Source organism: Anguilla anguilla, chromosome 13 (genome assembly GCF_013347855.1).
Source record: "Anguilla anguilla isolate fAngAng1 chromosome 13, fAngAng1.pri, whole genome shotgun sequence".
NCBI classification, from domain to species: Eukaryota; Metazoa; Chordata; class Actinopteri; order Anguilliformes; family Anguillidae; genus Anguilla; species Anguilla anguilla.
The window spans coordinates 11,484,885-11,498,976 of NC_049213.1; the positions used below are offsets into that span (position 1 = coordinate 11,484,885).

General features: G+C 45.5%; 1 protein-coding gene across 1 annotated transcript; it reads right to left on the reverse strand.

Moving 5' to 3' along the window:
- Positions 1–3,334: 3,334 nt before the first annotated feature.
- mettl1 (methyltransferase like 1) lies at positions 3,335–11,101 on the reverse strand. Its single transcript, XM_035387008.1, has 6 exons — positions 10,887–11,101; positions 10,343–10,488; positions 8,684–8,868; positions 6,351–6,464; positions 4,964–5,065; positions 3,335–4,775 (listed from the first exon to the last, which is right to left on the reverse strand). Exons 1-6 carry the CDS (start codon positions 10,964–10,966, stop codon positions 4,650–4,652), a joined length of 753 nt encoding a protein of 250 aa, XP_035242899.1. The 5' UTR covers positions 10,967–11,101; the 3' UTR covers positions 3,335–4,649.
- Between the last annotated feature and the right edge of the window lie 2,991 nt (positions 11,102–14,092).

The window sequence follows — 14,092 nt, forward strand, 5'->3', positions numbered from 1 at the left end:
ATGCAAACCCAGATTCATCCGTCAGACAGCCAGAAAGTGAAGCATGAGTCATCACTCCAGAGAATGCATTTCGACTGCTCCTGAGTCCAATGGCGGTATGCTTTATACCACTCCAGCCAACGCTTGGCAGTGTGCATGGTGATCTTAGGCTTGTGTATAGCTGCTCAGCCATGGAAACCCATTTCATGAAGCTCTTGACGAACAGTTCTTGTTTTGACGTTGTTTCCAGTGGTAGTTTGGAACTCTATAGTGAGTGTTGCAACCAAGGACAGATTAGACTCTTTGCAGAGTGAGAGACAGTCACTGTGGTGCCATCAACAGTGATTGAGAGCTTGCGTAGTAGGGAGGTCTTGCAGAGGATGAACGGCAGCTCAGTCTTGTTGAGGTTGAGCTTCAGATGATGCCTGGCCATCCAAGTCGAGATGTCAACCGGGCAGGAAGATATTCTCTCGTTGAAGGTCCTCATTTCACGATAACGGCACTTATAGTCGACTGGGGCAGCTCTAGCAGGGCAGAAATGCAACAAACTGACTTGTTGGAAAGGTAGCATCCTATGACAGAGCCACACCGAAAGTCACTAAGCTCTTCAGTATGACCCACTCTACTGCCAATGTTTGTCAATGGAGATTGCATGGCTGTATGCTTGAGTTTATGCATCTGTTAGAAATGGGTGTGGCTGGAATAGCCAAAACCACTAATTAGAAGGGGTGTCCACATACTTTTGGAAATGTAGAGTATATACTATATACACACACACATACACAAGCTGTCCAGAGCAGCCCCTCTCTTTCTTCACACTTTCACCTTTCCATCACTCCAGTAAAGGTTTATCTTTTTCTCGTCAGTCCATAATTTTTCCCAAAACTCCAAAAACTGGTAGAAAAACCTTGTCTGCTGGCATTCAGTGAAATACTGTTTGAAATAGGAGAATTTCTGAGATTTCAAAATGCTTGCTGAAAATCTGTAACACACCCAGTTTGCCATAGTGTCATTTGTCCTGGCCAGCACAAGGACAGTGTAAATACAAATATTCTCTGGAATGGGTTCTGGGTTTTACTCAGGGCAGTTATCCAGCTAACTCAGCAATCCAGCTTTGTGAAACAGGGCCCTGACTGTTGAGCATGAAGGAGCTGTAATACTCAAATATAAGCCTGTCTTCTTTATTCTCCATTCTCTCATTAGTTTTGCTGCCCATCAATGTAGTCTATGACACACAGAAATACTGCTCCCTGTGCTTAAATAAATGTCTCCATGCCCTTGTTATGAATATATATAATGAAATACATTACCTATATTGCAACAAAATATTGGAAACTGCTGTGAGATATATATTTTTCATAAATTCTACATATTTACAATATACTGCGGTATTTTCTATTTCTGTAAGGATGAGCAGTTACGGGAAAAGTTCCATGGACCATGAACATTTTTCCCAGTGTGTGTGTGTGTGAGTGTGAGTGGGCTGCCAATTCCATGTAATTGTGACCGCAAGTTCCACACTACTTCTTTTAGAAACTCCCACCGTAAGTGCGCTTTCCTGGAATGTGTTCAGAAAGTGTGTGAGAGGACACGTCCACCATTACAGTCACTGTGTTGAGGTGTGGAGCACAATTTGAAAGCTCTTATTTTTCCTAACATTGTTCAGTTTTGTATATGTGTCACAAGCTGCCCCCTTACAATAGGAAATCCCATGAGGCAATGCTGAATCAGCGTCACCAGTCAGGTCAAAGATTATGAAGATGTGAAAATGTGTAAACTGACTATTTCCGGTCAGAGATCCAGAAGATGCAAAACAAGACCAGGTCAAAACCTAGTATATGGCTGGACCGGCTGACCAATGGTGTAACTTCATAACTCGGCCAACCAATGGTGTGACTTCATCACTCAGTCACAGACATTCGCGTTTGTAGGGCTGGCCCCGCTGTTGCGGTCCAGCCAAAGACTGTGAAAACCGGGGAACTCAAATCCTGGAGGGCCGATGTATCTCCTGGTTTTTGATGCACTCCTGCACTTAAGTGCTTGTGTCAGGTCAGTGATTGGCTGAAAGGTCTGCACACCTTGTTCCAAGGCCTAAACTGACTGCTGATTGAAAATAAACCACAAAATCCAGCAGAGGTTGAAGCCCTCCAAAACTGGAGTTAGAGACCCCTGGTGTAAACAGCAGATCAAGATGCTTATAATTGGCATCAGCGGACAAATGCAGCACTGATCTTCTGACACCATGTATATGTACACACAAAAATAAAGCTATACTGTACATGGACAAATAAAGCTCCTTAAACTATACTGTACACACCCAGATAAAGCTCCTTAACTACTATGCTGCAACTAAAACCCCATTTTCAAACGTTTTGAAATATCCCCCTCTATTTTTTTGTGGCTTTTGAGGATACTAGTCATTTTATTGGTGAATGATTAAACTCAGAAGGAAGGGGAGAAGGCTAGGCACTTTAAAAACCACGAGACAGACCACACAGAGTGCGCGTCTGACCCTACAGCTGACTGAACGGCTGGCAATGCTCGGCACACCGGTGACAGGTAGAAGGCCTCTCCTGATCGCCTGCCAACCGCTTCAACCGAAACGACTACAAACGGCTCACCCGCGATCCGAAAACCGCAAGCAGACGGGCAGACCGCGATCAGACAGACTGACGCACAATGAGCGCTATGTCTCGAAGCATCATCCGTCAGTAGGCCTTTTAACTGTTGGGAGATTTTTTTTTTTTAAACAAGGCACTCAAGCCATCAGCACCCAAATGCAGGCTGCAAGTTTTGACAAGTGCGAGCTCGTGCCTCTGCCAACTACCCAACCCCTCCTCAGCAGGGTTCGGTTTGCCCCATTTCCCTCGGATACAATTCACTTTAAATGAGTCGCTATTAGCCGCGCATTGCACATTCAAGCTACACCTTATTCTTGTCTTTCAATCAACAATAAACAACGACGATGGCACTTTCATGACTAGCGGATCAATTTCAAAAGCGGTCTCTGAATTAGCACTGGATGCAATACTGGCAAATAAACTACACACTTCTTTTCTGCGATTGGGTTTGGAGGTGCAGCAGTAGCCTGGTGGGCTGATAAGACATGAATTAAGCAATTTGATTCTGAAGGTAACTGCACATGATCTCAGACTATGACGTAGACATCAATAGGAATACAGAACTGTAATATTAAAATTCTGGGTCACCCTACCAGTGAATTCACATAGATAATTGTAACATTTGCCAGGCGTATTTAAAAAAAAATTTTTTTGTACAATACCCATCACCCCCAACCTGAAACAGGTGTTGTCTAACAGAGAAAGTATGAGAATACATCCAGGGGATTACAATGTAGAACACCTGACAATTACTTTTTATTTGCTTGGCAGACATCCTTGTTGAGAATGACTACCATAGTTTACATTTCTTATGAATTACCTTTGTGTACAGATGAATATTCACCAAAGCAACTGAAGTTAAATGTATAGGTCAAGGGTACAAACGACTGCTCCTGATCTGGGAAGTGAACTCGCAACCTTCATGTTCCAAGTCCAGCTCCAAAGCCAGGGCTGGCCAGCCCTGTTCCTGGAGATCTACCATCCACACTAAGGTTGGCTCACCTGATTCTACTAACGAGCAGCTCAATGAGATCTTGAGCTGTTGAATGAGGCGTGTTTAGTAAGGGTTGGAGTGAAAACCTACAGGACGGCAGATCTCCAGGAACAGGGTTGGGCAGCCCTGTCCTGTGCCATGCTTGCCAAAAAGGCACAATCAGCTTTTTAAGTCTCCGGTCCTTCCTGTTGGGCCCCAGTCGTACTCTTGACTTCAGAGGGGAGACGTCACCTTTGAGGCAGCTTGTGGCTGAGCCGTACTGTTATGAGCAGCACTGCCCCACCCACACCCCCGCACCCACACACATTTTTTCTCAAATATTCTTTTAATTCTCCATGATCTGGCTCGTACATTTTTGGCACTGCCCCAAAACCAAAATAACCTTCCCCCAACACCCCCCCAATTTTTCCACCATGCCCCGTTGAGCAGTCATGTTGAGACAGATACACCCTTAAATCTCCAAGACAGGCAGCAGACAGAGACAGAGACTGACTGGGGCTGGGGGACGAAGGGGGAGGAGCCTGTCATCCCAACGCGCCGCTATTAGGCACATCAAAACATCAGGTCAGGTCAGAACAGTTGAAGGTAAGGGGGGTGGGGGGGGGAAAGTAGATCAAAGTTGCTTTGAAATAAAGGGAGAGGGAGTGGAAAGGTCCCCTTCCCCTCCTCTCAAACCAAATCAATGCCTTTCCTTGAACACATTCCACAGATCAATTGCAAGCAAATACATGACAGACAGACACCCCCATTCCTAAGCAGACAACAACAGTAGTCTGGGAAGAAGAAAAAAAAAAGAAAAAACCACTCATCCTGCCTTAAGCTTCTACATTTGAACACATCGGACTCATTCTTACCATTTATTTATTCGTGTTTGTTTTGGGGGGGGGGTGTATGAACTGCCTGAATAACTCTGTCCCAAAGGGTATGAGGTACCAGGCCTCAGGTGAGACTGGGAAAAGGGGACCAGTCCGAGCGCGCGTTTGGCTTCACGCGGCTCGGCTGTGAGGTTTGTGCAGTCCAGCAGCTCCGTCAGCCTGCACGAAGGGCCGGCCTCGTCACGAAGGCACCTGCTCGTCCTGCACTCTGCGGAAGACGGCCAGGAAGTTCTTCCCCCCGTTCCGCTGCACTTTCTGTCCCTCCTCCGTACACGTGCCCAGGCGACTGATGATGACGTCATCGGCCTATGAAGCACAGTAGAGCACGTGAGCATCGGCTCCCTCGAGGCAAATGCTTTCATCCTTATGTCCATAAGGATGAAAACATTTTTTACATGTGCATAAAACTAAAAGGTAAGGAAAGTGTGGACTTCCTTCATGAAAGACACTATGCTAAATGAAGTGTAGGGTCAGACTCCTGCCATCTCCCCTACCAGCTCTTCCAGGGGGACCCGCGTGAAAAGGGGGTGCTCCGTGAAGTGCTTCACCATCCAGAGATGCACCTCTTCCACGTCCGAAATGGTGTAGACCAGGCCCTGAACAGACAGACAGCAGAGGCTCTGAACAAGGTCACACCCCCCCGTAACCCGTCAGGCGAAAACCCACGCAGCTGCAGTAAAGTGCGCCGTCGCACAGGCCGACCCAGACGAACACGCGACAGGTAACACGCCACGGAGCAGGTACGAGACGTACAGTGGCCTTGCACAGCCTTATTTGGTGTCACTGTAGGATAACCCAAAATTCATCGCAGTACAAAGGTTCCCCCCCCCCCCCCCCCCCCCCCTTTTTGAACGGGACAGAAATAACCACTGGCAAACACTTTAAGTGGACGTGCCATTGTAGTTTACTTTGGAACGGGCAGAAAGCATTATTGGAAGACGGTCTACTTGGAAGGCATTTTACGTGCCAAGATTAACAGGGCTTGATATATGATTCCAGCAGTTCTTTTTTTGTTTTTTTCCCCCCGCAGAGTGGGGGGTAATGCCCTTTCTTTTCTGCGTAAGAACACTGAACTCTGATGGAATACCAGCAATTCTGCCACCCCCCCTCGCCCTCTCCACCCCCCCCCCCCTTTTCCCTCCTGTCCCACGTTGGCGCATTCCTCCCGACCGCCACAATTTAATAGCCTCCATTTGCAAAGACAAGCCCCTCACTGTTCCCGAGGCTGTCTGTCTCTCCCGCACACCGCTCCGGGTGCTTCGTTCCACACATAAAAAAACCGGTCTCAGCGAACAGTCTACCGTCTCGTCAGACAGACCTGGCAGACAGGTGAGGAGGATACTGAACCCGGTGTCTCCAGGGTCTGTTTGATATCCGTTACACGGTAGCGTGTGCGCTACCGTGGCCTTACGTGGCCCCCACCCGTTAGCGAGTCTCCCCCAAAGCCCTCCTGTTCAAAGGATTTTACATCCCAAATTTAGGTTACTTTGAGTGCAACTGCGGGCCTGTGCCCACCCGCTAGCACACGTAGGCTTCTTTTCCAGTGCCCAAACAACGGCAGAGAGCTACGAAGCTGGTGCAAACAAACAGCAGGCAGCTGATTGGCCGCAGTGGTCACTACTGCACGATGTGGCAGGGACTACACTAGGAAGCAAAAGCCTCCCTCGTTGGCGAATGTTATGGCCAATCACGTGGACTCTCAGGTAGCCGAAATGGGCAGGGCCAACATTCTTTTCCTGACCGTGGGGCTCATAGCGGCACCAACAGCCGGTGTTCTCTGTTGTGCATGTAAAAAGCACATTTATAATGCGTCAAACATGCAGTAGGCCCAAGCATGCATGGAGAATTAACCATGAGGTTTAACCACCCCCGTTCCCTTACCCCAACTCTCAAAGTGTACGCGTACTCCGCCAGCAATGTCGGGCTGATGATCCTCCACTTGTGTTTCGTCTTCTTGAAATGAGGGTCAGGGAACAGGAAGAACATCTTGCTGAGCTGCAACAGCAAATAATAAAGAGATGATAAATATCATTTTCAGATCTGGCTTTTGAATTGGTTTAAAAAAAATTTTTTTTTTTAAAAGCCGGTTACAAAGGCTCAGCCAGTGAATACACTTGAATCAGAAATTACGTAAAAATATCTTCAATGCCACAGACAGAATGCTGCAAATTCAAGAGATGGACACCACTCTCACCAATACAAGCTTACCGTTCAACACATAAAAGAAAACCTTGAACCTTTTGATTTATGCAAATCAAGAAAGAGCGAGTTTTCGCAAAAAAAATGGGGCTTCAATAAGAAATTGGGACGTTTTTCGGTTACTCCATTTCTGGATAATTTGAAATTGGTTCGTATGACTTGTTTTTTGGCAAAGAAAAAACAACGTCTGACATGGGACAGAGGACTGTTCATCCATGCGAGACGAGCGACAGACGTGTGAGGAATGCACTGGGCCAGTCGACAGACGCACGAGGCCACTGGGCCAGACCAGTGCAGACTAAGCACTGCTGCCACGCTCAGTGTTAAACTGCCCCAGCTCTGTGTTAAACTGCCCCAGCTCTGTGGCAAACAGGCTTCCAGTCAAACTGCTCGACAGAACACATTTAAGCAAACACAGCACAACCCTGCTGCAGGTAGACACAGCACAACCCTGCTACAGGTAGACACAGCACAATCCTGCTGCAGGTAGACACAGCACAACCCTGCTGCAGGTAGATACAGCACAACCCTGCTGCAGGTAGATACAGCACGACCCTGCTGCAGGTAGATACAGCACGACCCTGCTGCAGGTAGATACAGCACAACCCTGCTGCAGGTAGATACAGCACGACCCTGCTGCAGGTAGACACAGCACGATCCTGCTGCAGGTAGATACAGCACAAACCTGCTGTAGGGAGAAATGGTGCGAACGTCAGCTCCCTGTGGCCTGTCTCTAGATTCAGACCATCCAAATTTGATTGCGATAATCTTTGAATTCAAAAAGCATGAACTACAAGCCTGTTTATAATCTAAGCCCTTCTGTAAGGACATTCTACTCAGCCACTGAGCAAATAATTTGCTGCAGAACTCACAAATAATCTACGCAGTGTAAACACAGCCTAATAGCCATCGATTCCAAATGCAGACGTTTGCTGACAAGCCTCACAGTCTGGTTTGATTAACGATAACAATGTGGGCCACGGCTCCACCTGTTCTCAGAATGCTTTCTGAGGGATCCTGAGGTGTTCAGACACAGCAGCCCGACTGCAAACACACAAGCACAGTATCAGCTCAGGATAAGAGCTCAGCTAGCCCAAGTCTGAACTGTACACACGATCTCCAGCTCATACGCATAAATATCACCACTGCATTGTGATATTGTTCATTACTCATTTTATAAGTAGACTATTAAAAAAGAAACTATTTTAATCAGATTAAAGGAATGAATATGCAGCAATGTGCCGTTACCATACAATAATTGTATAAATAATTATGCAGAAATATACCATAACACACCATGATTTTATTTGACTTTTTAAATCACATTACGGCCATTCACTGGGCAAAATAAATCATTAAATAAAAATGTAAAGATTTCCTAAGCATCTTTGAAGTATTCCTTAAGAATTAATAACACAGCTGATTTCCAAATGCAACATGACCACCTGTAGCACGTTAATACATGGCACACACCGAACCCTGACACCCCTTCATCTTAGTTTAGGGAAATAAGACACATCTTAAAAACTATGACTTGAAGAGTTTATATATTCGGTCAACAACTCAAGGTGTACAATTAATGCGGACTGCACTACCACCTTCCACAACTGTTCAGGGGACTGTGCCCCTAAACGACCACCTCCCACAGGTGAGAAAAGATGTGCCCCAACTTGCAGAACATTTCCCCCATTACGAGAGGCCCCATCTGCAAGGGAACAGAAGTAATTTGATGAAATCCACCTCTTATGTCAACGGTGTCAACTGATCTCTGCTCTAATGCAAAACTGTGTTTGTTTAGTGCCAGGGTCATGCTGTTATCCAGGTTTCGGAAATATGGGAAAAATATGCTTTAGCTTTTTGTCAGAGGGACCCCAGGCAGCATATATTGTGTGACAGGGAAGAACTACAACGGCAACAGAAGGAGACAAAACAACGCAAGGTCAGAGGTTGCAGACGAGGACAATGCAACATTATGGAAAAGTACAGGATGAAATGGGGAGCAAACAAAGCATTACCTGTCCCTTGGCAAAGAAGTTAGGCATGTACTTCATAGCATTGCTCCGTAAACAGGCGATGTTCTGGTACTGTCCTGGCTTTGCAGCTCGAAGGGAGCGGATCCTGTCCTGCACGTAATCGGACACTTTGATCCGGATCTCCAGACCCAGCATCAACTGGCTGGGGAAGAGTGGTGATAATTCCACTGTGAACAGAACATGGGGGGGAGAGGGGTTGGCAATCCGCTGAAACTCAGAAATCAGCCTAATTTTGCACAGAAACCAGAAACATCACTGGGGTCAAACATGAGATTTTTCGGGGGATTTTTCTCACTCATAAGCAGTTTTAAAACATTAGAATTTAAAAAAGGAAGCATTTTAAACTCTGGATAAGAGGTTGGTGTGCTTAGATTTAGAAGTAGCCAGGAACATGACTTTTCTTATGAAGTCAATTAACTACTCCTTTGACCAGTGGTTTTACAAAAAGCAAGGTGGCTTGGGAGAAACTAGTTCTAAAGAGTTCCTCATAGGATTGCCAGATGAGAACCGAAAAATTTCCAGCCATGGCTTCAGACGATTGTTTCTAACATTTAATTAGCAATTCCAATCGTACAACAATAGTGTCATCTTTCTGTGACCACCACTGCCGTCTTGGCTTGTTCTGCAAAAGCACACTGACACAGACCTAATTTGAATCATTACTCATTTAGTTGGCCATTTTTAACTAAGGCCTCTGCTTTAGTTTTACCACAACTAACAACAGGCTTTTAAATTCCTGAACATGGAATTAGTTTTATTTCATAGTCAGCAGAAGGATATGACTGCTCATGCACAATACAGTGATGAACACAGTGAAGTTGGCAATGGCAATCTGCGTGTTGAAGGACTCGGGAATTTAGTAGAAACTAGAGTTTTTGTGTTGCAGCCTACATAAGAAGTGTGGCAGTTTTTCCTCTACTCACTGGTAATGATACGGTCTTTGGTTCCTTTGAGGATGACCGTTACTGAGATTGCATCTTTGCATGCAGCTAGCTGCCAAACTAGCCTCATGATTTTGATATACTATCTCTTTGTGCTGGTTCTAGGATCATAATCTAGAATAATAATTACCATTTTTATTGATTACACAGTAAAGGAAAAACCTATATATATATATATATATTAACCACTCTGATTTACACAAATAAATGAAGTTTAAATTGTATTTCCGGCGACAATGTTGTAATACGACAAGTATACAACAGTATACCTTCAGCCTATCAGTTCAAAGATGCCAATTTTTCCGGGAAGCGACCCTGACCTTCTGGATGCGGAAACTGGCATTGACAGAAGACCGCCGCAGAACCATAACCATAACCATTTGGAAGAAAAACACTTAACTGTTACAGGCAACTTCCACGTACATCACACAGCGTCAGTACAATACTGCTAAAATCAACAGCGCTACCTTGTGACTGGTGACAAAAAACGAACAAGAATGACCACAAAATACATCTTAACGCCATGGAGATACATGAATACACACTGGACACAAATACCTTCACGACAAATCAATACTGAGGAAAGGACTTGCTCATATATCCAGGGGAACACGTTTCAATTAAATCAAATATATAATGTAAATATAACGTGCATCCCGATTCTGCCGGAAGCAAAAACTGACATTTGAGATATAGTTACCAAGAAGCCCCCCATATCCACATCCGATGTCAGCGAACTCCACTCGGGCCTGTTCTTTGACTGAAGACCCGTCCTGACAACTGTGGGGCGACCCGAAAAACTGGGGGTACAACTGAGACCAGTCCATCTCCTCTGGACACACGGGGCTGAGAAACAGACAGTACAGCACGTGAGCAGGAATCGACTCAAACCTCAGCCCAAACCAATGTATTCAACACGAACACCGCACATCTTACAATAGCCGAATAGCTAGCTTACCATAATAAATGCAACTGAACACAAAAGTAATAGAAGTAAGACAAGGTACTAAGGTATCTTACAGAACAAAGGTGAAAATGTTCAAATTAAGAAGGGGTTTTTAATGCACAATGGCATTCTTAAATATAGACAGCCTACTTGGTATCAACCGGTCATAATTTATCTCATAACGCATGCAATTAACAAGGAATAGTATCATTCGCAGGTGAGCGGAAATACTAAGAAAAAGTGGTATATTTTGAACTCAATGTCGGTAATACAGCTTCTGTGTCCAGTTTCAACTTACTACTCAAAAGTATGGTCGGCCATGGGATTTGAATGGGCTCGTTGCCTGTAGAAACGTTTTTGAGGCATTGGCACGCTCATTTTCTGTCGGCTAGCTAAACACAATATAAAATAAGTTTATTAAAATAAAGTATCTTCTATCTGTAGTGTACCGCCTCGACAGTCAACACGTCTGAGCATTCGCACGTTGCTTCCGTGGGTCGCATTGTTATGACGTCAAAGTTTTCGCTCGACGAATAATCAACACATTCATGTTTGATTGGCTAGAACGTTTCACATGTACAAGCCAGAATTTAAACTTTATTTATAAAAACAAATACAAGTAATCCCAGAGAAATGTTTGTCCGATTATAAAATTATAATGCATCATCTTTGAATGGTGAGAGATTCCTGCGATTCGGAAAATCTTTAATAATAATATGAAATTATAACATTTCCCACTTTGATCGTAACCTTGTTTTTCTGACCAAAACATTGAAATGGTTCGGCTACATTATATTGCATAAGAGAATGATGGAAAAATTGTTCAGTACTTGCTGATGTGGGCGTTGAGCGAGATGTGCCCAGAACTACTTCTGTATGTGAATGTTAATGAATGAGTCATGTTTGAGTGTTTGATCATGTAGACCTGCCATTATTATCATGGACGTTACTGTATTGAAACGGTTACACAAATGCATACTAGCAGTTAACTATTTGCATAAGAAGGGGCTGGGAAATTACTATTATTATGGTCGTGTGCTGTTCTGGAGGAACACGGGGAACACAATATATTACTGCAGCGTCAAATTAATAGTTTAGAAGCTACTTTGTCTCCCTCTGGTGGTTCTCTACATCTCTGGAGCAATAGTTCGGCTCATCAGTAGTGCAGATCACGCGGGCAAAGGGCCTTTGAGGCAGGCGGCAGGGACGGCCATGTTTTTGGATTACATGGCAACTTCTGCTATTAATTATTTAATTAGCCCAGTCCTTTGCGTGACATGACCTACTTAAGACATATTTCTCGATGAAAAGACTGCTGGTCTTTTGTTCATTTTCAATTTAGTCATTTGGCATATGCTTTTAGCCAAAGTGACTTACAAAAATGCATTTCATGTCCCTCCACTCCTATAGGTAACTTAGTTTGGGTAATTGGTGATAACAAAAACCTGCCCTCCGAGAGCACAGTTGCCAACATCTGCATTAAGGCCTTTCCTTGGTTGTCATAAAAAGGTCAGCACTTTGATTGATTTAATATTCATTCAAGTCCAGGTGTCTTCTCTGTATATACATTGAACAGTGACTCGGTTATTTGAGTGCGGTTTAAATTATGTGAAAATGCTACTGCCCGACAGGAGAACAAACCACTGCTATTCATTAGTATGTTGTATTTAAGGTTTGCATTCAGTTGTGAATTTTGATCACTGTAATTTAATTAATTTGATTCAATCAGTTTTGCACTGTTATTCCAGGTTTGCTTTACCTTTGGTCTAAATGATTAACAAAATTCTTGGGGACAAAGGCTTGTCCTGGAAATCTGTAGTCAGGACTGATCTGTCACAAGGAAGCTGGAGCACTATGCAGATAAAAAACACATTTATTCTTATGTGGAGAATTGTAGTGCGAGAACTCGGTGAGCTGATGTTTTGGCAGGCACTACAGTTCTCCACAGAAGAATAAACATGTTCTTTTTTCTAAATCTGCTTTGTGCTCCAGCTTCCTTATGACAGATCGGTACTGGAGATTTCTGGAGCAAGTCTTTGCCCCCAGAAATGTTGAACATTTAGACCAAAGGTAAAGCAAACTTGGATTGACATCATTTTTAGCTCAGGGACCCGAAGGACTCAAATCCTGGCGGTGGCGGGTTAAGGTTGTTTGGCTCGCGCGGGTGAGCTCAGGAGCAGAAGCGAGGCAGTGCACATCTGCTCCAGACGGCACATCACTCCCTGCGCGCAGTCTGGACGAGCACACTTAGTTCCGCCTCGCCGGTGACATTCGTCTTAGAGAGATAATTGCTTCTCGTGTTGTGTCTCGCAGTTGATGAGGATCATTGCCCAAATTTCACAACGCTCTGACCCCTCTTGTATTTGGAGGAGCGTAGCCTCCTCTCACAGGCTTCTAGTTCTCTAACAGACACGAGGAGGAGGGGTGGGAAATTAAGAAATTCTTACCGACTTAGAAATGGAAACCTTGTACTGGAGCCCGGGTGCACCTGCGGTGGACTTGTTCCCTGAGTCTATAATGCCCTTATAGACCTGTGGGGATGGATCTACGTCAGCAATTTATGCCTTTCAGTGAGCTAGAGTCAGACTGATTTTTGGGAAACTGTCTGTTGATTGAGTGAAAGCAATGAAGCCTGCATCTTGGTTTTTTCCATTACTGCTACCCAGTGTTCCCCAATTTGTGGCAGCCAATCGCTGCAGCACCTTCTGTTGATTTGAGAGCGTGCAGACCAGCGCACGCTGTTGAAGTGCGAACCCAGGGACGACTAATAGATTTGAATATTCTCTCAGCCGTTTCGGGGGGTGTTGGCGCCAGCGGGTCGCGGCAGTCACCGCCGCCCTGAGGCTTGCCGGTGTGGAACAAAGCTCAGCCGAGGGTTCCGTCGCCTCGGCGCTGTGAACGTTCTAGAACGCCCTCAGCTCAGGACCGAGTGCAGCGTGACGCCCGCGGGAGCGAGCCAGCTGTCCGGCGGCCTGCCCCCACAGCGCTGGCTATATTGCGACAGCGGGGACTGGGACAGCCTGTGGAGGAACGAGGTCTTCCTGTTCCTGACCGAGTCACTCAGCCCACGGCCACGGTGGGCCGTCAGGGACCAGCCGAAACACGCTGCCAGGTACGTTACGTAAAAACTCGGTCTGTCATATCGCCGCAACTACTGGCCCCTTTCCACGACACGTTCTGTCACGTCTGTGCACACTTTCAAAGGTTTGTTTGCAGAAGACACCCTGATGCACCAGTGAGCTTGAGATAACATTCTTATTGATCAGCTCTGCCGGTTGCTCACTTTGTTATTGACCGTGTGAGCCGCTGTGTTTGATTAAGTGGGATCTTGGCCTGGTGGGGGCGTAGGGGGGGTGGGGGGGTCGGGGATGGGGTGTATGCGGCTTGCACAAACTGACTGTGGGAGTGAAGTGTATCTTCTGAGCCCAAGAGGACAGCTAAGCTCGGAGACACCGCAGTGCACTGGAAGGATTTAGGAGCGATTTGTTGAAAAACACTGTTGAC